Source organism: Micromys minutus, assembly GCF_963924665.1.
Source record: "Micromys minutus genome assembly, chromosome: 1".
In the NCBI taxonomy this organism is placed as follows: Eukaryota; Metazoa; Chordata; class Mammalia; order Rodentia; family Muridae; genus Micromys; species Micromys minutus.
Window position 1 is genome coordinate 102777164 of NC_137969.1, and position 22235 is coordinate 102799398.

At 50.2% G+C, this 22235-nt stretch overlaps 1 protein-coding gene across 4 annotated transcripts in view; it reads left to right on the top strand.

The window, feature by feature from the left end:
* The window catches only part of SEMA4D (semaphorin 4D), a 99974-nt gene that overhangs the window by 59641 nt on the left and 18098 nt on the right, over positions 1-22235 (top strand). For all 4 annotated transcript variants that reach the window (XM_080915635.1, XM_080915637.1, XM_080915634.1 and 1 more), the window contains 11 exons: positions 4163-4481; positions 5969-6114; positions 7166-7228; positions 8779-8877; positions 13694-13787; positions 14732-14845; positions 15693-15844; positions 16821-16996; positions 17083-17239; positions 18209-18431; positions 19430-19545. In XM_080915635.1, the coding sequence (XP_080771761.1) occupies positions 4376-4481; positions 5969-6114; positions 7166-7228; positions 8779-8877; positions 13694-13787; positions 14732-14845; positions 15693-15844; positions 16821-16996; positions 17083-17239; positions 18209-18431; positions 19430-19545 (1446 nt within the window). In that variant the 5' untranslated portion in view covers positions 4163-4375. The remainder of the gene's footprint in view (positions 1-4162; positions 4482-5968; positions 6115-7165; positions 7229-8778; positions 8878-13693; positions 13788-14731; positions 14846-15692; positions 15845-16820; positions 16997-17082; positions 17240-18208; positions 18432-19429; positions 19546-22235) is intronic.

Below are 22235 nucleotides of genomic sequence, written 5' to 3' on the forward strand. Positions count from 1 at the left end.
CAGCTGTCACAGGGAGACCTCAGCTTCCCCTGGGGGAAGGGTGTTGCACCTCTTTGTTTAAATTTAAACACAGAGAGCAAGGTCCTGAACTTGGCATTCGAGGATGCCTCTGGAGCCATTCCTGGAAGGCACTGTGGCAGCCTGTCTGTGTGGGTGTGGCAGGCACATTGTTTAAAGTGAGTTTTAAATTACAGCAAACAGTGAGTAGTGTAGAGAAAAAAAGGAAGAGAAGAAAAGCCAAACCCAACAGTCTTCCTCCCCCTTCCCTCTTTCTACTTCTCTGCTCTCCTTTCCCCAGGCCTCTTGCTGTCCCCTGGAGCTTGTTTTAAAGAACAGCGGGGTCTAGGCAAGGCTATCGCCCTCTAGTGTCTGCCCATGAAATTACTATGCTCTGCATTGTGGGGTTGGGTCTGCAGGGTAAGAGCCTGCAGCTGTAGTGTGCACAGCCTGGCTGAACTTGTTCTGTGCTTCTGTGGGCAGCCCAGGGTCAGCCCAGGGCCCCAGTGAACCTCACAGTTTCTATTTTTAGTCAAGACTGGCAGAGCAGTTTGCTGGCTGCCACTGGAGGCCAGAAGATGACATTGGATCCCCTGGAGTTTCAGATGGTTGTGAGCTGCCCTGTGGGTGCTGTGAGTGGAAGCCAGGTTCTCAATCTACAAGAGCCACAACTGCTCTTAACTCTAAGCTGTCTCTCCAGCTCCAACTGGTGCGTTTTATGCACCTTATATCCAAGGGCAGCCCTTGGATATAAATAAATAAATTTGGTTTATTTCAGCCACTTAAAAAAATGTTTCCCTTAAAAATTGTTTTATCCTTGTGTCCTGACTTTTTCACCCCAGGTACAATTTGAGGCCTTGGTCTCTGCCCCTTGTCTTGTACTTCAAACCCTCCCCTATTCTCCTAGTAAATGTGTCCACCCCAACCCCCATTCCCTTTAGTAACTAAGGCTACACATTGGGCCATGGTAGCACATTCTGATTGCATTTCCACTATAGCCCGTTTTTTCTCTTCCCCGGGGCTCTAATTGCTCCATTTTGAATGTGTTTGGAGAGAAGGCTGGTCCCGCACCTTAGCCACTTTGCAGTTGATAGAATGAAACCCCTATTTTATGCTCACAGAATGGCTGTTAGACCTCCAGACATCTAGTCTGAGTTTCAGATAGCAGCATCAAGATGAGCTTAGGGTCAACATGCTAGTGTTGTTATTATTACTATTGTTAGTCCACTTCTTAGAATTGTTTATAGTATTTCCTACTTAGATTTCTTTGACTAGAAACAGGGCATCTTACAAATGTGTTGAAATGGGCATTCTGCCCACTGAAGAAAGCTCAGGATCCTGTTACCTAGAATGAAGCAGGAAGCCCCAGAGGCAGGAGGGGGCCAGGCTGGGAGGGAGGAGAGAGCTACTGATGGTAGAGAGGGGTAGTTGGGCGAAGGAGGAGGTGCATCCAAGACAGGTTTGCAGATTGGGGCGTTCTTACTTGCCGTGGATCCAGAGAGTGAATGGGGCTGGGGATGGGTGAGCATGTTTCTAATGGCCAGTGTCTTCCTTGGTCTCCCATCCATGTGTTTAGCTAAGGTGAGGGGAACTGAGGGAGGAGGTAGAGTTCCATCCTGGGTCTCGGCGACACTTTCACAGCTCTGAGAAGGAAGAGGTTAGGTTTCTGAAATCCTGTGTCACTGCTGCTTCTGAGGATGAACTTCGGGGGTAGCCCTTCTGCACCCTGCCTGCATGTATGTTCATGTGTTTCTCAGCTCAGTGGGTCTCTGTGAGTGCGAACCATCTCCTGTCTTTCATGTTGTGGTGGAGCATCCTAACTAGTGGCTCGTGTGTCTGTCAGCGCACAGGCTCAGGCGTTGGGTCTGGTGTTGGCCAAAGCCCTTCTGGTCTGTTAGCCCCTGGATCTGGACTCTCTTTCTTGGCGTCTTTCTTGGACACATCCCACTTCTTTCCCAGGACTTAATCAATTAATTAGCTTGTTGTTAATTAATTTTAGTTAATTAACTAAACAATTAATTAAAAAATTGAGCCAGGACCTCACTGTGTAACTGTGGCAAGCCTGGGACTCACTATGAAGACAGGAACCTGCCTGCCTCTTCCCCCAGAGTGCTGGGATTAAAGGTGTGCACCATCACATCCAGTACGCCTGTCTGTCTGTTTGTCTATTTGAGACAGGGTTTTGCTTGCAGCCCTAGCTGACCTGGTCTCATATGTAGATCAAACTAGCAGTGAACTCAGAGCTCCCCCCACCCCTGCATGGCCTTGGCTGGTGACCTTGCCCCCCCACCCCTGCATGGCCTTGGCTGGTGACCTTGCCCCCCACCTCTGCATGGCCTTGGCTGGTGACCTTGCCCCCCATCCCTGCATGGCCTTGGCTGGCGACCTTGCATGGGGTTCATCCTTCTCTGATCTCACCATCATCTGCTTTCATCAGGGAGGATCTGAGGAAGGAAAAAGCATCCATCCCATGTCATCTGACCCTTACAGCTAGAACCATGTGCACCCTCCTGCCTGTCACAGCTCCCTTGTTCTGGTCATTTCCAGTTTCTGCAAAGCCCAGGGTCTTCTGAGCTTAGAACTGTGCCACCTGTGGCTCTGTACCCAGAGGGTGCTTGAGATCAGGGTGTCATTGCTGTCCTGGCTTTCCTTAGCATTGTGGATGCTCAGTGCTGGAGGGAGTTAGTAACCATGGCTTTCAGAGGATTCACATGGTTTGGACCCTAGCAACCCACAGCCCCATTCCTTACTTTGGCAGGAGAATCGGCTCTTACGCAGCAGGGCACACTGTGAAGTTGCTCAGCAAAACCCAGAGTGTGTAATTGTCTGGGTCGCCACTGTCTGTTCCCAGTGGCTGCCTCAGTTCTTGGCTTCCTGCTTTCTGGTGGTATCAGGGTAGGAGTTACCACCCCTTGTGTTTGGTTGCTGTGAATTTCTAGGGTAGAACAGAACAGGGACCAGACCTACCCCCGTTCTATTAACCCACTGCCTATAACTGCAGTCACCACTTTGCCTGTCACCTGTACCTGCTTTGGGGCTATGGTGATAGTTAAGGAAGTCGGTCAGCTGCACTGGTCTAGAATATTCCACTCCTTGGAGGATAGAGGGTCTCAGGCTATTTTTAAGAAGCTTCCAAATCTACTGGGCAAGCGACCAGATAGCCAGTTAGGGCTTCACTTGAGAGCAGGACAGGATGGGGACTGAACAGAGATGCAGGAACAGCTGGCCCCGCCCTCTGTAGGAAGAAGGGTGGGGCAGGGGAGGCCTTGCAGGTGGGTAGATGCTGTGCCAGCATTGGGTCCACATCTGGAGACTGTTGTGCCCTGTCAGCTCTTAGTAGCCACACCCAAAGGTGAGGCCTGTGTGTGTATCAGGGCAGCTGGTGTGACTCAGTGCTGAGCTCTGCATTGTGGGATCCTGGCTTGTGTTGGGCTTCAGGCTTGGCTGGGCCAGGTGAGGACAGGGACGGAGGCCCTAGAAACCCGTGGCCACAATTTCATCAATAAGCAAAGCCTGGTCTTCTGTTTCTTGTTTGGACAAATCAGAGTTAATTGCTAGTGTTTCCATGGTAATTAACGTCTTCCTGGTGAGGCAGGAAGAGCTCGGGTGGCCTCCTGGGCAAGCTGTGTCCTTTGCTTGTGTCCTTTGCTACTCCTGTAGAATGAGGCCCTGAGGGCATGTTTTTCTGGGTATGAAGGTTAGTGTGTGTTTACATACTGTTTGTATGTATGTGAGCACATGTGTGCACTTTTGTGTACATTTGTGTATGGCTACATGCACTTGTGTGTGTGTACCTATGCATGTGCACTCTTACATGTATTCTCAGGCATGTGCCCTGTCACCTCAACCCTCTGATGTCTGATGATTTTCCTGGGTTAGCATGTCAGAAGGTGGGAAGTGAGCCCTCCGGGGAAACTGAGACCCATGTTGTTCCTTTCATTTGTGGCATGTCACCAAGCACCTGGCCATCCTTCTAGCTAGGTACTGTCATCTTGGTGTTGTCTCTCCGCAGGATCTGTCTGTCTGGCAGCCCCACAAATCCTGATGCCTTCCTTGTCCCTCAGCAGACAGGTTCAGACTGGATAGGCAGTAGGAAGGGATGGAGGGGACCGAGAACCACCTGGGGCCGCTGTGACTATAGTCTCGTCCTTTCCTTCTTTTGCAGGTCAGAGGGAAATCCCAGCAGCCTTTGGCATGAGGTTGTGGAAGTGGCCCCATTGCTAACCTGACACGTGGGGACTCAACCCCACTACTTATGGGCTCCAGTCTGTGCTGCCGGCCCCAGCTCCGGGGCTCTGAGGGGTCCCTGCTGCTACACCACATCAGCCTGCAGCCATCTATGCGAGCCTGTTGCTGAAGGCCTCTGTGGCCCCTGCCCATGAGGATGTGCGCCCCCACTGGGGGGCTGTTCTTGGCCCTGGTGGTAGTGTTGAGGACCGTGGTGGCGTTTGCACCCGTGCCCCGGATCACCTGGGAGCATGGAGGTGAGTGAGAGCCATGAGTGCCAACAGCCCTGGAGAGTGTGGGGTCTGGTAGGGCAGGTTTAAGCTGCTGAGATGTTGGCCCTGACGGCTTCGTCAGTCCCCACAGCAGGTGCCAAGCTTTAGTTACATTGTATATGTGACCTCGGTGGCTCACAGCTTAACTGAACGCTGACGGCACCCCAGGCACTGGAGCTGCACTTCTGAGATTACCTCAGTCTCAGAAGTCTTCAGGTCAGACTTCCAGGATAGGGGCACACTGTCTGTCCCACATTCCAGGGAGGGACCAGTGTAGAAGATGGAGCAAGGAAGCAAAGTGCAGTAAGAATGCTCAACTGTGAAGCCACCTGGACACTCGGGGTACGAACTTGTGGGCAAGTTCAGAACTCACCAATGCCGGCGGATAAAGCTGAGCTCAGCGTCCCAGTGGGACACTCAAGAAGCAGAGGCAGGAAGATCAAAAGTTTCAGGCCAGCCTGGGCCACATAGACCCTGTCCAAAAACCAGTATTGTTTATGCCCTTCCCGTGTCACCATGTTCTTAAACTGTTGCAGGTGCAAAAAAAAAAAAAAAAAAAAAAAACTGGAAATCATTGGGAAATCATTGGTAATGACTGGAAATTGTTTTGGAGAGAGATGTGCCCCCTGCTCCCCATCTTGATTTTTTTTAAAGGGGGGTACTGGGGAAAGGACATAAACCCTGTGCATGCTAGGCAAATGCTCTACCACTGAACTACCTCCTCAGCCCCTGGTATTGAATTTTTGGTGTTGAGGATTTCAAAGTAAGGCATTTATTTTGAAGCTCTAAATCATTGCATCTTTATAAACCTAAAGTGGATGGTTAAAGACATTAAACAGGTAGAGGGTGGACCAGGTGTCTTAGCATTTCCACTGCTGTGAACAGACACCACAACTAAGGCAACTCTTATAAAGGACAGCATTTCATTGGGGCTGCTTACAGGGTCAGAGGTTCAGTCCATTATCATCAAGGTGGGAACATGGCAGCATCCAGGCAGCCATGGTGCAGGAGGAGCTGAGAGCTCTACATCTTCATCTGAACTCTCTTAGCAGAATACTAACTTCCAGGCAGCTAGGATAAGGTCTTAAGCCCACACCCACAGTAACACACCTACTCCAACAAGGCCATACCTCCTAATAGTGCCACTTCCTGGGCCATGCATATTCAAGCCACTACACCAAATGTCTGATGTGCTGGAAGCCCTCAGCATGAGGGATTTGGGACTCAACAGGACCTGGGAGACAGAAGAGGAGATCAGGGGTATAGCCTAGGGATGCTGGCCAGCCTCAGGGCTCCAGCCATGGGCCTGCTCCTCTTTTGTACTTGGTGGATGGATTGAGGTTACCTTGGGGCAGCGTGACACAGTCCCTGTGACTAGTCTGGTTCTTACGGTGAGGTGGGACGGGGTGCATGCAGGCTCATCCGTGACTCCTGGGCTCTTCCTCTCCCCCTCCCCCCTCTGCTGTCCACAGAGGTAGGTCTGGTGCAGTTTCACGAGCCAGGCATCTTTAACTACTCTGCCTTGCTGATGAGTGAGGACAAAGAGACTCTGTATGTGGGTGCCCGGGAAGCTGTGTTTGCAGTGAATGCGCTGGATATCTCTGAGAAGCAACATGAGGTAGGTCCTGTGTGTATGTGTGTGTGTGTGTGTGTGTTGGGGGTGGCTAGGATTGAACTCACATTATCAGGCTTGGCAACACATGTCTTTACCTGCTGAGCCATCTCTTCAGGCCCTTCTCGACCTAACTTTTCTCCTTTGGCAGTCTAACTCATGCATAGAGTGAATGTCAGTGGTTTTCAGACTCTGTCACTCCTCCTCCTTTTAAGGTAACCAGAGAGGGTACTATTCAACACTATCAGACACAGCCTAGGTGAGCTTCCTGGTAGAGGCCTAAGCCAGACCTGTGGAGACTGGGGATGGTGGGGACAGCGAAGGTGCACGCATGCGAGCGAGCACGCCCACACACACACACACACACACACACACACGATATAGAAAGAGAACAAACTTCCACAGATTGTCCTTGCACCTCCATGTATGCACCATCACACATCCACATTTACACATGATAAAAATGTAATAAAAAGCCCTAAGGCCGATACCAAAGAATAGATGAAAGCCTCCACTTTTGGATAAAAGTGAATTGGTTATACTTTCATTATATGGGGTGGAGGGGTCATAGGACTACAACTTGGGGTATCTTTCCTCGGGTGCTGTCTACTTTTAAAATTTCCCTCCCTCCCTCTCCCCTCCCTCCTTCCCCCACCCCACTTTCTTTCTGAGGCATGGTTTCATGACCATGGAGCTTGTCAAGTAGGCTGGCAGCCAGCAAGCCACAAGGACCCTCCTGTCTCTGCCTCCCCAGTGTCCAGTGCCACACCCACGTCTCTACCTCTACTCCCTGCCCTCTGCTGTTTTGTTGCAAGCCCAGGGCTGTGTTATCCCTGCTGGTTTAGGGATGATGGTCTCAGCACGTGAGGCAGCCCTAGGGATGACTGGGATCTCAGCCCTTGCCTGCTCCCTGGACCACTTTCTAGTCTGACTTTATTCTGGCTGCAAACCAGTGTGCTCTGAGCTGTTGTGTGCGTTCAGCTGCTCTGTTTTTTCCAGCAGTTCCTTTCCCAGGGTGGCTGTAGTGACCCGGCTCTGACTCGTTCCTCCCTCACAGGTATATTGGAAGGTCTCAGAAGACAAAAGATCCAAGTGCGCAGAGAAGGGGAAATCAAAGCAGGTAATTGACCGAAAGTGCAAAGAGCCACACATTTCATAGTTATTTGGATCCTTTCCAGTACCAGGACTTCTTTTCTGCATGCCTACCTGATATCACGTGATGCTGGTGAGCTCAGTCCGGCTGTGTCAATACCTGTGTCAGCTCTCTCTGGCCCCTGGTGTCAGGACGGATGCTTTCAGGCTGGTGCTCTGTGTCCTGAGCACTGGAGAAGCTTGTTCTGATGGCCTGGCATTGTGACTACAGGATGTCATTTCTGCTGTCCGACAGTACCTGCTGTAAAATTGGCCTCCTCTCTGTGTTCTGGGGTTCTACACGTATTCACCAGCTGTGGCCTGAGAGGTGTCAGGGATTTAATGGGCCTTGCTCTTGTTGTTGTTTGGGATTTTGTTTTTGTTTTTGTTTTTGTTTTTTTTTGCATTTTTTTTTGCATTTTTTAGATATCTGTGTGCCCACTCAGGGAGACTGAGCTTTGTATGCCTTTTCTCGGGAGCTCACCTGGTGCCTCACAAACGTCCCAGTTGTTTTTAGACCACAGGAGCCAGGTTGTCCCAAAAATGGTCCTAGTGGCTCAGCAATGGCCACATTTCTCAGTTGTTAGCTGATTTCAAAAACAAAGATTAAGACAGTCACTCGCCGTTTTTGTTTGTTTAAGTTAAACTTTCTTGGCGAAATGCTGACTGAACACTTTCGCCGTCCTACTGGTCTCTAACTATGGCATTAACTCAGGAACCGAGGCAGGTGGGCATTACGACGCGCTCACTGCTGCAGACGGTCTCTGGGTAGCTGAGTGAGCGAATGAATGCCTTGCACCATTCCATGTGGGGACCCACAGTGAACTTAGCAGGGAGCCCTCCTGTGAGTGATGCCCTGGCCATTTGGAAACAGTTGTTGGAAAAGAAAAAAGCAACAACAAAATCCTTTCCCAATTTGAGATCATTTCAGGCTCTGGCCCATATACTCCAGGCACTGTTGTTCTAAAATAGCACAAAGGTTCCAAATTGTCATCTTTGTTTTCCCACTGGGCCCTCGGGGATGCACAGTTGGCTGCATCCTTGGATCCAGCTTCTCTCTCAGACCCTGCAAGTCACTATTTCTAGTTCCGAGCTGGCGACAAGAGTATAGGGTGGGGTCCCCAGGAAGGCAGAAGGAGCCTTTACAATGTCTGTTTTGGTGATATGGGCGCCAAAAATGAATGATGTGTGTTCAGCAGGGGTAAATACATTGCCATCTGTAGTGGGTTCCACAGTACAATTTGAGGTCAGCTCTGGTTTGGTCTTGGCTTTGTTTGGTCACCAGATACAGACTGACCATCTATTAGGGACAGAGCTAAAGTCATGCCTGGCACCTGCACTGCCTGTGGACCAGAGATGAAGTTCACATTGCAGAGCCTGTCTCAAGGTGCACTGTGTTCCCTCTCTGGGCATAGACAGATCAGCCTGAGCAGAGCAGAGAACAGGGCAGCGGATGACTGGGCTTGAGCACGTGACCATGTGGACATGGGGGTTCTTTGGTGGGTGCCTGTTAATGGTGTGTGTGTGTTTCCCTTGCAGACGGAATGCCTTAACTACATCCGAGTGCTGCAGCCACTCAGCAGCACCTCCCTCTATGTGTGTGGGACCAATGCGTTCCAGCCCATCTGTGACCACCTGGTAAGTCCACAGGTATCCCTTTTGTCAGTGCTCCCCTACCAGCCTGGCTAGTGACCAAAGCAGAGCCGGCCTCTCCCGTCCTTTCTGCAAACCGTAAGGACTAAGAGCCACACGGTCTGTCTTCTTGCGGCAACAATAGCCCCGTTCCTCCTGACCAGCTCTGCGAGGTCCGTGGGATGATCTGCAGTAGCAATACTTTAAAGAAAAAGAGAGAAAATACCAAGAGATTGATAGATACCAAAACACCAGATTGGATGCTCAAAACATTCAGCATCAGGGAAGCAGTCTCATTAAGGACTGTTGGGGTTCCCAGTGGACTCCTGGTCAGAGCAGAGTAAATGAGGTAAGTGAGATTTTTAAATAAAAGAACACATATCAGCAGAGAGGTGCCGTCTCAGGAGCAAGTTACGGCAGTGAGCCGGAGCCATCTCTCCGTAGCTGAGCTCCCATGGCTGACCTCCTCCCCACCCCCCGTACTGTAGACATTTTTATATTGTGAGATAAACAACAGCAAGCTCTTCTGCAGATGAGTCACCTCCTAGACACTCTCAAGAGCACAGTGTTTTTACTCTTAGGTTGTTTGCTGTTCTCCCTGTTGCAGAGTCAGGGACCTTAGAGGACACTGTGAAAACATGCTTGGGTCTGGAATAGAGGAGGGGCAACCCTGCTGCCAGAGCCGTCTTCTCCGTGAACTCAAACAGCACAGGAAAGCTTACCAATACGATGCATATTACAAGTCACTTTGCCCTTGCCATGACCAAACACTTGATAAAAAGCAGCTGAAGGGGGCTGGAGAGATGGCTCCGTGGTTAAGAGCACTGACTGCTCTTCCAGAGGTCCTGAATTTAATTCCCAGCAACCACAACCATCTGTAATGGGATCTGATGCCCTCTTCTGCTGTGTCTGAAGACAGCAACATTGTACGCACATATTTTAAATGAGTAAGTCTTTTTTAAAAAGCAGCTAAAGGGGAAAAAAGCATAGAAGGCACCTCAGGAAAACGGAAGGCAGAGCAGGGACAAGTAGAGCTGGCCTATAAACTCCCAGGCAAACCTGCTTTCTCGGCAGGCCTCACTTCTACAACCACCACCTGGAGACAAAACCCACGAGCCCATGGGTGACATTTTACAAATAAACCGTAGACAAACGTGAAACATAATAATATGGTTTTCCTCTCTTCTCTGCTGGGCACAGATCCAAATTTTCTACCAAATGCCAAAGCCCCTTCCCGGTCCTTATATTGTGTATCTGATGAGCAAGAGGCTAGGCGTTCGAGGACAGGTATCATGCACAGTGTTGGTCTGCTGAGCAGGGGTGAGTGATGCCGTGCAGGGTGGAGCGAGGCAGGGAGGCAGGAGAGTAATTCATTGCTCTGCTTCAGTCGTTTGGAATTGTGGTTCGTCGGGAGACTCTAGAAATGAAGAGCCTCATTTACTTAAATCCTCTGGCAGCTGAAATTTAAAGCTTGTTCCTGGTTATAGTTCAGTTAGAGGCTTGCTTAGATTGCAAGAGATGTTGGGTTTTGATCTCCAGCACCATATGTACACTCACAACATGCCTATACACCACACACACACACACACACACACACACACCCCTGAGTTGGGGATGTAACTAGACCAGACAGACTCATTAGAAATTTCATTTAGGCAGCTAGGTATGGTGAGGCTATCAGGAATCGCCAGCTTTGGGAAACTTTGGGAAGGTTCTTGAGTATGAGGTCAATCTAGGTTATAAGATACAGCTCAAAAGAAAAAATCAGAGAATTAAGAAACGCAATATTTGTATAGGTGTCTGGGAAGGGAGGCCACTGCACAGGGTTACCCAGCTAAACTAAATGTATTCTGGGATACAACCAAAATTGCTAGTGTGTGCATGTGTGCATGTATGTATATGCATGTGTGTGTGTATGTGTGTGAGTGTGCATGTGCTCAGGCATTGTAAGTGGAAAATGAGCAGAAAAGGAAGGAATAAGGGAAAGAGGGTGGTTACAGAAGAGACCTTTCCCCATCAGCACCTCTTGACTAAACCACAATTTGTCTACCTGAGAGCCTCAGGACTATTGTGGAAATGTGCACCCACAGAGTAGTACCTTCGTGTGAGGGAAGGAAACCGAATGCTTGGTTTAAAACTCCACTAGGGGTCTGCAGAAATGGCTCAGTGGTTAAAAGCACTGACTGCTCTTCCAGAGGTCCTGAGTTCAATTCTCCATGACCACATGGTAGCTCATAACCATCTGTAATGGACAGTGTATTCATATAAAATAAAATAAATAATTCTTTAAAAAAACTACACTAGAAAATTCTGAAGCTTTTAATTAAAAAACAAACAACTCAAACCTACCACAGAGCCCCTCTGTGTGTGCGTTTGTGCACCTACACTGCACGGTGGATTCTAGGTGTCATCTGTGCATGTGTCCAGGTATATGAATCTGTAATTGTGTGAATGTGTACATGTGTGCACACTTGATTAGTGTGGCCCGTGGTTCCCACAGGCCCTTATAAGCATCTCTCTTAAGAGTGGGGACATTTTCCTGCACTACTGACTTCATCATTGCAGCTAAGAAAACACAGTGCCTGCCAGTATCCTCCATCCCTCCTTCCCATCCAGTAGCTTAGAGCAGGGGCACAGCCCCAGCAGCCTCCAGGCATCCCTGGGAGGTGTGAGGACAGATGGGTCTTATCAAGTGGGCCATACTGTCACCCCAGCTCACACTTCCTAACCTGGCGGGTGACCTTTATTGTTTTAACTGGCCCGCTGGTCATTGCTGGCTGTGACTTCCAGCCAGCAATCTTTGGCAAAGCTGGAAGCTCCTGACTGTGGTGGGCAGCCCTGCTCCCTGGCCTCTCCAGTATGTGAAGCGTATAGCGATGGCCTACTTGGATTGTCTCGGCCATCCTGGAGTTCTGATAGGCTGTCCTGTGGGTGGCTCCTGCCCTTTAATGTCTCATATCTGCTGTGTTCTTCCATATGTGTCTGAACGCCTATTGTGTATCCAGAAGTGGAAACTCTTCACCATCGTTTTGTGGGCATTTCCCCCACAGTTTGTCACTTGCCTTTTAACTGTGTCTCATTTTTTTCCCCCATATGAGAACGTTCTGATTCATTATGTATTCATGTTTGGATGGATCTGCTTCTCCTTGTATGGTGTCAGTTTCTTGTTTATTTTTATCAGCTTGATAGAAGCTTGGACTTCTCTGAGACGAAGGAACCACAGTTGAGAGAATACTCCCATAAGTTAGGTCTGTAGGCAAGCCTCTAAGGCATTTCATATTGGTAACTGATGTGGGGGCTGATGTGGGAGCCACCCACTTGGGGTGTATAAGAAAGCAGGCTGAGAAGGTCATGAGGATTGGGCCAGCAAGCAGCACCCCTCTGCTTCAGTTCCTGACTCTAGATTGTTTCTTGAGTTCCTAGCCGGGCTTCCCTGTAAACTGTGAGCCAAACTACACCAGGCACCTTTGGTCATGGTGTTTATCACAGCAGTAGAAAGCTAAGACATATGAAGTAGTTTCCTTGTGAGGTGAAAAGAGGTTATCCCAAGATTGTGTTAACCTGTTGACCGTCATGAGCACACCGTGCCGGAAACATGGGCGCCAAACACGTTTGCATCCTCCCCCAGTGCCAGGATTTATCAATCACAATAAACTCACAAGGTTTGACAGTTGTAGTAAATATCAGTTTATGACTTTAATCCTTGCCTCCCTGGGTGATCTGGCTGAGGCAAATGCAGATTCTTTTATCCAGCCTTTTGGTTGTTTGATACAGGATTTCTCTGTGTAGCCCTGGCTGTCCTGGAACCTGTTTTGCCTGCCTCTGCCTCCCGAGTACTGAGGTTTAAGGCTTGTGCCGCCATGCCCTGCTCTTCTCTGAATCTTAGTAATGTTAACTCTCATAACCAAACAGCAGAGCAAATATGTGTGTATGCCTTAGATAGTAACAGAATGAATACAGATTAAAGATGCCTGAGGTTTCAGACCTGGCCTCAGGGAATCTGTATTGATTTCCAAGCAGCCCAGTGCTGGGAGGGAGCTGCCACAGTCAAGTGTTAGAGAGCTGGAAGCCTCCAAGAAGTTGGAAGCTAGAGTCTTCTGAGGCAGAAGGATGATCCTGGTGTACAAACCAGGTCTCAGCTGATAGTTTCGTACTGGGGCTGTGTCCATCGCTCTATGGGACCAGGTGAGGAAGTTAGTTACACCTAGATCTGTTCCTTCTTGAGCCTATAGTTTCCCAGGCATTTTTAATACAACTATGTCCCAATACGCTCAACTTGGCTGAACTCATAGGGTGGCTCCCCTTTCTGTTCCCGGCAATAAGTTGTTTACCCATCTGTTTTGGGTAGATGGTGCATGGCAGATGGTGTGGTTTGCAGGTCCACCCAGGGCCTGTTCCCCAAAGTGAAATCAGAAGCTGCCTATAAAACGAAATCTCCTAAGGCAAGGCACAGCCTGGAGGCCACTGTTCTATACAATATGGGGGCAGCCTAGAGCCGGGCCCAGCCTGATCCCAACACGGCCTATGTTGTAGTGAGCTTGGTTTAGTAGTCAGAATGGATCCTCCAGGAACTGCTGGTGGTGGAAGAAGATTCTGTGCTTGGTTTCTGTTTGGTTTGTGTTGCCTGTTTTGTGAGTAGTGTGGTTGAGCAAGCAAGACTGATCCTGCACACACCTCTGTCATGCACATGAGGTGTACTTCACGTGTCAACAGTCCCACGCTGGAACCACACAGGTCAGGGCCCACTTGTTCCACACTCTTGTCCTGTACCTTTAGATGGCAGCACCGAGAGGCCAGATGTTTTCTTTTTATTCCATTGTAGAACTTGACATCCTTCAAGTTTCTGGGGAAAAGTGAAGATGGCAAAGGAAGATGCCCCTTTGACCCCGCCCACAGCTACACATCAGTCATGGTTGGTGAGTCCTGCGTCCGAGGCTCCTTCGCTCTCTTGAGTTTATGGTGGCACGTGATGTTGCCACCTGGGATACTCAGCTCTTCCCCTCCTCAGTCCTGCCTTCCTTGGCTTCACTTTGACAGTGAGCTCCCTTCGAAGAAGGTGAGCGACCCATGGTACAGATTCCTCAGTGAGAGCGTTAGAGTTTATCACTCAGCGGGAAACTCAGGCCCCATTGCAGCAGCACACGCTCCTGCCTGTCGGTTGTCATGCATACCGCCTGGCTTCGTGCCTCCTGTGGTCCTGAGGCCAGGGGGCACATGATGTCGTACAGAGTTCACGTTGGGATCTTTCAGCCAGTGTGAAGGTTCAGGCTTCACTGTCAATAGACAAAATCCAGTGAACTTTGAGATATTCAATACTATATCACAATACAGGCGTTGTGTGTGACACTTCTGCACGGTCATAGGCTAAAGTATGTATTCTGAGTGTGTTAAAGTAGGTGAGGCTGGACCATGCTGCCTTGCAATGTCGGGGACCTACTTTTGACTTACAGTACTTTTTACTCAGGGTGGCTTTCCGGGGTGTCAAACACTGAGGGGTGTCTGTTTAATTGTCGCTATTACTGACCGTGGGAAATTCTCATTTGTGATTAGCTGTTACCCTTGAACTGGAAAAGCATGGTTAAATTTGGTGACCGTGGTTGTTCTGATGAAAAATGCCGATGTAGGAAGCAGAAATGCATGTCACAGAAGACAAGGAGGCCCCCCTTCCAACAAGGGATAGATGAATTATGGTAGCCTGGTATGGGTGTGATGTAAGCCTGGTGGAGGTGCAAACATGAGGCTTGCTTATAGGCCAGCCTGGGCTAATGTCAGACCTTGTGTTAAACAGTTGTCCCCAGTCTTCACCACAGGCAGAAGCTCTGACTGGACCCCCTTCTCTACTTTCTTTCCACCAACGCAGGGGGTGAACTCTACTCTGGGACATCGTATAATTTCTTGGGCAGTGAACCTATCATCTCTCGAAACTCTTCCCACAGTCCCCTGAGGACGGAGTATGCCATCCCGTGGCTGAACGGTAAGAAGTGCATGTTGCCAGCCTCATGGGTCTACCGTTTTACCGTTCCTCTGGCTGCCGGGCGATGAGGGCTCACATCAGACCCCAGATATTGGGAATTCTGTGGAACTGCTCAAGACCCACACCAGAGTAGCTGTCTTGCTCACTGCTAACAGCATTGTTTAAATCTGCTTCAGTCATACTCCAGTCTATCCCATCCTGACCTCCCCTCCCCGTCAAAGAATGTACAATGTAGGAGACTTGAATAAAGCAAAGCTCTGATGGAAAGCCGAAAATGTAGATACGAGTTTTGGGGTTTGACCCTAGATGTGGAGCCTCTGGGGTCTGGTCAGGTGGTGGTGAAATGTTCCTTTACTGCCAAACAAGGATATCTTCAGTCTGACTTCAGGGGCCTTTTGTGGGGGGGGGTCTTTTTGTGGGGATGTTGGTCAGTAATGCTGGGCTTTTTCTAAGTTCCTTGATCTGGAGTGAGACCCTGTGGTCTGAGCTAATGAAATGGCCAGCTTCTCCTTGGGCCTCCCCAGGAGTCAGAATCTTGGAATCCTTCCAGTGACTGAGACTGGCCGATTTGGCCCTTGTTTAAATCAACCCTGGCTTCCCAGACCACCTGTCCGTAGGGAGGCCTCACCTGCTTTCCTCTGTGGCTACCTCCTTGAAGCTGAGGAGGGTGGCAGGCGTCATACGGGCCTGGAGTTCACAAGTGTGACACGCATACTATCCATGTCCTAGAAGGGAAGCCTCCAGGCTCTACGGCTACACTTGCCAGCCTGTGGCACTATGGGAGAAGGTTGAGAGGTGGCATGGTGCTTCCGTGTATAAAAACGATCCCGTGATAACCACTTCACAGAGCCTAGCTTTGTCTTTGCTGACGTGATCCAAAAAAGCCCAGATGGTGCGGAGGGTGAGGATGACAAGGTCTACTTCTTCTTTACGGAGGTGTCCGTGGAGTATGAGTTCGTCTTCAAGTTGATGATCCCGAGAGTTGCCAGGGTGTGCAAGGTGGGTGCTGCCCCTCCCCCGTTCCCACCCACAGTCCTGGCGTGGATGCTGCCACTCTGAGATTCCTCTCTCTGGAATCGGAGCCATATCCTATGGGTAGAGACCCCTGCAGAAAAGTTTAATGTCCAGTTGAAGCACAGTAAGAGACCCAACAATGACTAGTGATAAAAGTTACAGAGGTATGTGAATGGTTTCTCTTGATACCCAAAGTAGGATCGGGAAGATGGCTTAGTGGCTAAGATGCCTGCCATGAAAGCAAAAGGACCAGGGTTCAAATCTCCAGCACGTATAGATGCTGAGTTGACCCCCTGTAATTCTGACTTCGGAGAGTGTAGATGGAGGCTCTCTGGAGCAAACCTGCTAGTCGGACTGTCCTCATTGGCAGGCTCTGAGTTTAATTATAAGACCTTGCCTCAAAGAATAAGGTGGATGGTTCCTGACATCAACTTCTGGCTCCAAATGCACTGATACATGAACACTCACATAGAAATGTACCACACATACACACACACACACAAAGGAAGGAAACTCAAAGGGGGAAAAAAAGAGTCAAAGTGAGCACTTGTGATATTTCCAATGTGTGACTAATCACAGGTAACTGAAATTGCAGAAAACAAGACCACTCATATGGGAACCGGCTTATTTCTCTCCAGTTTGTAACTGTCCCTGTTGTCTCAGTTGGCTCACTGAAAATGACTAGGGGATCCTAGAGCTTTGTCTAGCAGAGAGGACACGAAAGGAGCTCTTAGTGGACATTCAGATGTTTGCCCTAGAATGGTGTGCCAGGGCTGGGGTCTGTGGTGGGAAGGAGGCCACCCATCACTTGCTTAATTCCTATGTTGATCCTGGCCCACATGAAAGTATTGCTTCGGTTACATACGTATCTGCAGCAGTCTTGGGCTGGTGGCTGGGGACCCCTGTTTCTGTGGTTGGCCATCTGTGTTGCCTCTACCATGTGTTGTCTCTGGAATTCCAGGGTGACCAGGGTGGCCTGCGGACTTTGCAGAAAAAGTGGACCTCCTTCCTAAAGGCCAGACTGATCTGCTCCAGGCCGGAGAGTGGCCTGGTCTTCAACATACTTCAGGATGTGTTTGTGCTGAGGGCCCCAGGCCTCAAGGAACCTGTGTTCTATGCAGTCTTCACCCCACAGCTGTGAGTCAGCTCCCTTGGCAGTCGGGGCCTGCTCACCCTGGTGACCCCCCCACCCTCCTGACACTCTCACGGATTCCCCTCCACAGGAACAATGTGGGTCTGTCGGCAGTCTGTGCCTACACACTGGCCACAGTAGAGGCTGTCTTCTCCCGTGGAAAATACATGCAGAGTGCCACAGTGGAGCAGTCTCACACCAAGTGGGTGCGCTACAATGGCCCAGTGCCCAGCCCCCGGCCTGGAGCGGTAAGCGGGGTCTTAGGCTCTGGGTAGGGCTCATCTTCTCTTTGGATCTCAAGGCCCCAACCACCCAGGTCCCAGAGGCTCCTAGCAACAGGCTTCATGGCAACCATGGCGCTGGGCTAAGTGGCTGCTGGGCCTGGGGTGAATAGGGAAGCTCCTCTTTCCTCATCTCTTCTGCATTGGGTAACAGGTCTCATCCTTGCTGCCCGGAGGAGAGAATGTACCACCGGGCTCTTCTGAAATGGACATTGCACAATGGCCGGCTTGCTCCATTTCCCGTTTCCCACAGAGAAAAACCTTCTTGTCAGCACAGCCTAGGCTGTTTCCTCAGGCAGCCTGTCCATTAGATACCAGGAATCATATTCCTTCCTCCTAGATCCAGTGAATTAGTAAAGAAAATTCTAGGGTTGCCTGAAGGTCGTTGCCACTCGGTGAATGGGTGTGTGTGTTGGGGGGGGTGGCTTTTGGATGTCGCCCTCTCTGGCTCTGGAAGCTCTCCCTGGACAGACTTCTCTGTGGGTGTGTGGCCTTGACACCTGCCTATCCTCATGTGCATGTTGTGTTCAGTGAGACATGGTGAGGGAGCTAGTACCAAAAAAAAAAAAAAAAAAAAAAACAAAAAAATTTCCAACCTTTCTTTCTTTTGTGCTACTTAGATAGAATGTGTGTGTGTGTGTGTGTGTGTGTGTAAAAACAAGCTTCCTTTGGCATACTTTCTTCTCCCAGAAAAGCTGTGAAATTAATGCTTTTTAATTTGAGACGTTTGCTAAGTGTTTTTGTCAACTACTAATTCCTCCACTGATCCTAAGACAATTATGTCATGTGACTAGACTTTAAAACCACAGCTCTTTGTTTCTGGGGAGGCCACCTTAGCCCCTGTTCCTCTTTGGAGAAGTGTGACTGTGACCCTCCAGGAGGGCTTCTCTTCTGTGCCCTAAGTGGCCGTGTGACCATGGTGTTTTTACCCCACAGTGTATCGACAGTGAAGCCCGGGCAGCCAACTACACCAGCTCCTTGAATCTCCCAGACAAAACGCTACAGTTTGTAAAAGACCACCCTTTGATGGACGACTCGGTGACCCCGATAGACAACAGGCCGAAGCTGATCAAAAAGGATGTAAACTATACCCAGATAGTGGTAGACAGGACCCAGGCCCTGGATGGGACCTTCTATGACATCATGTTCATCAGCACAGGTGGGTTCCTGGGTAAGATGGGGAAACTGACTTAGCCATTTGTGGGTTGATCTGGTAGCTCCAGGTGCCAGAAAGGTTTATAATAGCTGAAGAGGTTTCATTTCTGAAGCATCACAACGCCTGGAGTTATGAGACTCTGTGACTATCAGGCACCTGGGGCACTGGTTACTAATGCAAGCCCCAACCCATACCTGGGCTGGAGTGGAGTTAAATAGTCCCTGTTGTTATGGGACAAGTGGGATGGTCCGGTATTTCCTAATTGGTAGTGGGAGACTCTGCCCCCTTCTTGGAGCCAAGTTCTGTCCTGCCCTTAGCTGCCTTTGGAGGTACAAGTCTTCCGGGATGGAGATGGCGAGTTGGAGCTTAACAGCTGCTAGAGCCCCAGGGGCTACCCTAGGGCTTCCCAGATGGCTCGAACATTTGCCTATCTGGGCCCCTAACCTCTCATGGGGGACCCGTGGAGCACAAACAGCCACCTTACACAGAATGTGGCTCAGGTGTGACGGTGTGACCTTGTTGGTGAAGGTCGTTGGAATCCACCATGGGACAGAGCTGTTCTCTGCTGAGCGCCCCATCAAGGGGATGACTTGATTATCCACAATGTGAGTGGTTGCTGGCAAGGAAGGAGACTCTGCTAAAGCCCCCTGACAGAAGCAACCTAGGGGAAGAGGGCTTATTTGGCTTATAGCATAGGGTATTGTCTGTTATTTCGGGGAAGTTGGGACAGGAACTTGGCAGCTCGTCATACCATATTTATAGTCCAGAGCAGAGAGAACTACATGTACTTACGCTGTCTGCTTGCTGGGTTGCTGACGCCTAGCTAGATAGCTTTCTTTTATCATTGTCCATGGGATGGGCCTTCTACAGACACTTTAGCCAGCCAGAAGGATCTAGGCAGCTCCTCAGGCCACGTTGACACTTGAAACTCACCAGTATGGCAGGCACCCTTGGCATTTCCCTCCAGGGCCTCCTTGCTCACCTGTGTTTTGACCTTGCAGACCGGGGAGCTCTGCATAAAGCTGTGATCCTTGCAAAAGAGGTACATGTTGTGGAGGAGACCCAACTCTTCCAGGACTTTGAACCGGTCTTAACTCTGCTGCTCTCATCAAAGAAGGTAATGGGGTCTGGGGGCTGGCCCAGGCGCTCTGGGGGCGGGCCCAGGTGCTCTGTGACTAGGACCGGTTTGGATGGTCTCTCAGAGCTTGGCAGCCTCTGAGCTTGGCAGCCTCTGGTATTCCTGGCCCAAGTGAGCTGGCCTTTGGACTGCCACAGCATCCTTCCATGGGATCTGAGGCTTAGGAGGAGGCGTGGCAGAGCCAGGGAGGTTGAATGCACTAAGACACCGGAACCTGTGGAAGGCCCCTAACCTGGGAAAATGTCTTCATGCCTCAAACCTGAAAGAATGCAGACAGTGCAGGTGGGACACGGCCCTTTTGCTAATTTGTGAGGAGAAATGACAGGTCACCCAGTAGAGCTCTTGCCACACCGTCCTGTGCATTGGGCAGGCTTTGTAGAGGCCTTAGCCATGGGTGCTCAGTTCTCCACTGTGGCTCCCACAAGCCATGGAAACACACAGAAAACCATACCTGCCCTTTAAAGCCCAAGCTCTGCATCACCTGAAGTTTTCATAAAAAGCTCCATCCAGGCGGTGGTAGTGCAAACCTTTGATCCCAGCACTCGGGAGGCAGAGGCAGGTAGATCTTTGTGAGTTCAAAGCCAGCCTGGTCTACATAGTGTGTTCCAGGCCAGAACTATGTAGGGAGAGACCCTGTCTTAAAAATAAACTAAGTAATCAAATATTTTTTAAGCCCCTGAGTGGGGTGGGGTGGTTTATACCTAGAGTTCCAGACCTTAGAACATGGGGGCAGGAGGATCAGGAGTTCAAGGCTAGTATCAGCCACATAGCAAGATCAAGGCCAGCCTGAACTAAGTGAAGCCCCATTGCAAAAATAAAACAATGCATAAAAGTCCTTTAGGTGGTGGGGTGTACAGAATTGGCCCGGGTGCTGGTCCACTGGTTGGAACTTGTTTCTTGTTCACTGGCCTTGGGAAGATGTTGGACACCACATTTTACATCTAGAGTAATGAGGTTTAGAATGTGGGCTGTCTCCAAATCCTGACTATGCTGCATGCTGCCATGTGCCTCTGTATGATCTTTATAAAGTGGTCACTCTGTGTAAGCTTTTCGTTAATGTGACTTTGGAGGGCACATAAGGCGCCCCCCCCCCCCCCCCCCCCCCAGTGCTGAAGACTGGCTTTGGGCAGCACTGAACCCAGGGAAAACCAGGAGCAGGATCAGCTGCCACCTGCACTGCTTTATGCCTGCTGGCCAGAGGTGCTCCCTCTCCTTGCTAGGACTCTGCTGTAACCTGCTGGGCAGATGGGTTCAGGGTCACACTTTTGGCTTCAAATGCCAGTGCTAGCCTCTTGCCCTTGTCTCTGATGCCTGGCTCTGGGACACTGCTGAATTCTGTGGCCTGGTGTTACCTTTCCCTGTGGACTGCACATCTGTGGGCCCCATGTTTGCCATTCAGTTCTCTTTAGGTAGCTGGTCACGTCAGATACCAAGGGTCTATCAGTCTCACCCATGTGCTAGGCTCCTGCCAGCCCCAGGTGCGATGCTGGCCCTGGCCTGCAGCCAGTGACATGGCACATGCCTGTCCCGGAAGTCAGAACCTTGCGGGTGCTGAGCTCTGTGCAGTTACACGGGGGCGCCATGGCCTGTTTTAGCGGCTCTTTGCTCACAGATGCAGGCAAGCAGAAGGCACGTGGCAGTGTCTCCCACCGGATTAAGTTTGTGATGGCCTTTCGTTTGTTCTTTGCACAGTGTTGACAGGCATGGTCACAGTGGCATGCTGGATTCAGAGATGAATGATAAGGACATGTCCTTATCACAGGTACCTGCTGTCTGGCCCAAGACAAGACTGGTATTTAAAGGCTGTGACCTCTGGCTTCCAGCTGCAGTGCTATGCCACCTACAGAGGGTCCAGGAGAGCAGTGAGGGTGTCAAATTAGGAGTGGGAAGCAGCTGGAGAGGGCTGTTATGTGGGTTTTCTCAAGACACAGATGAAAGTCTCCTCACCCCAGGTAGGGCACCAAGGACAGACCATTTGAGCTCAGGGAGCCAGTGAGTTTTGGGGGGATTAGCTACAGGGGACTAAGGAGGGATGGTATACAAGCCCGTGGGTGGCTCAGAGGCAGCTGCATCAACAGCCTACCCCAGCATAAGTGGCATTCACAAAAGCCGCATCCGCGGAACTCCCTGCACAAGTAGTAGGCAGCTCGTCAGGGCGGCCTCCTCTCTGACAGCAATTGGGTACTGCTTATTTAAGCTTGGGCGAGTGGGGCCTTGTGAATCTTACAGCTTGTCAGGCTTCCCACATTTCCTTTGCTTTGAGTCTTGTGAGCCTCTCTCCACCCTCCAGGAGGACATGTTTCAACGGGGCAGAAACAGGAACAGAATTGTCTTTTTAGAAGAGATGCTGCTCCAGGAGTGAGCGCGCTCAGCCATAGGTCCAACCCCAGATGGCGTCGGATCCCAGGCTCCGCGATTCCTTGGGTGGCATTTGAATCATCCTGGGACACAGACACCCTGTATTTCCATACAAGATTTCTGTCTTAGTTTGCTCTCCTCTGTCACTGTGACAAACCACTCTGTCCGAAAGCAGCTTGGGGAGGGAAGCATTTGTTTTGGCTCGCACTTCCAGGTCTGTCGTTGAGGGAAGTCAGGGCAGGAACTGAAAGAGACGGCTTACTGACTTGTCCTCTGGCTTCTGCTTAACTACCATCTTACAAAGTCCACCT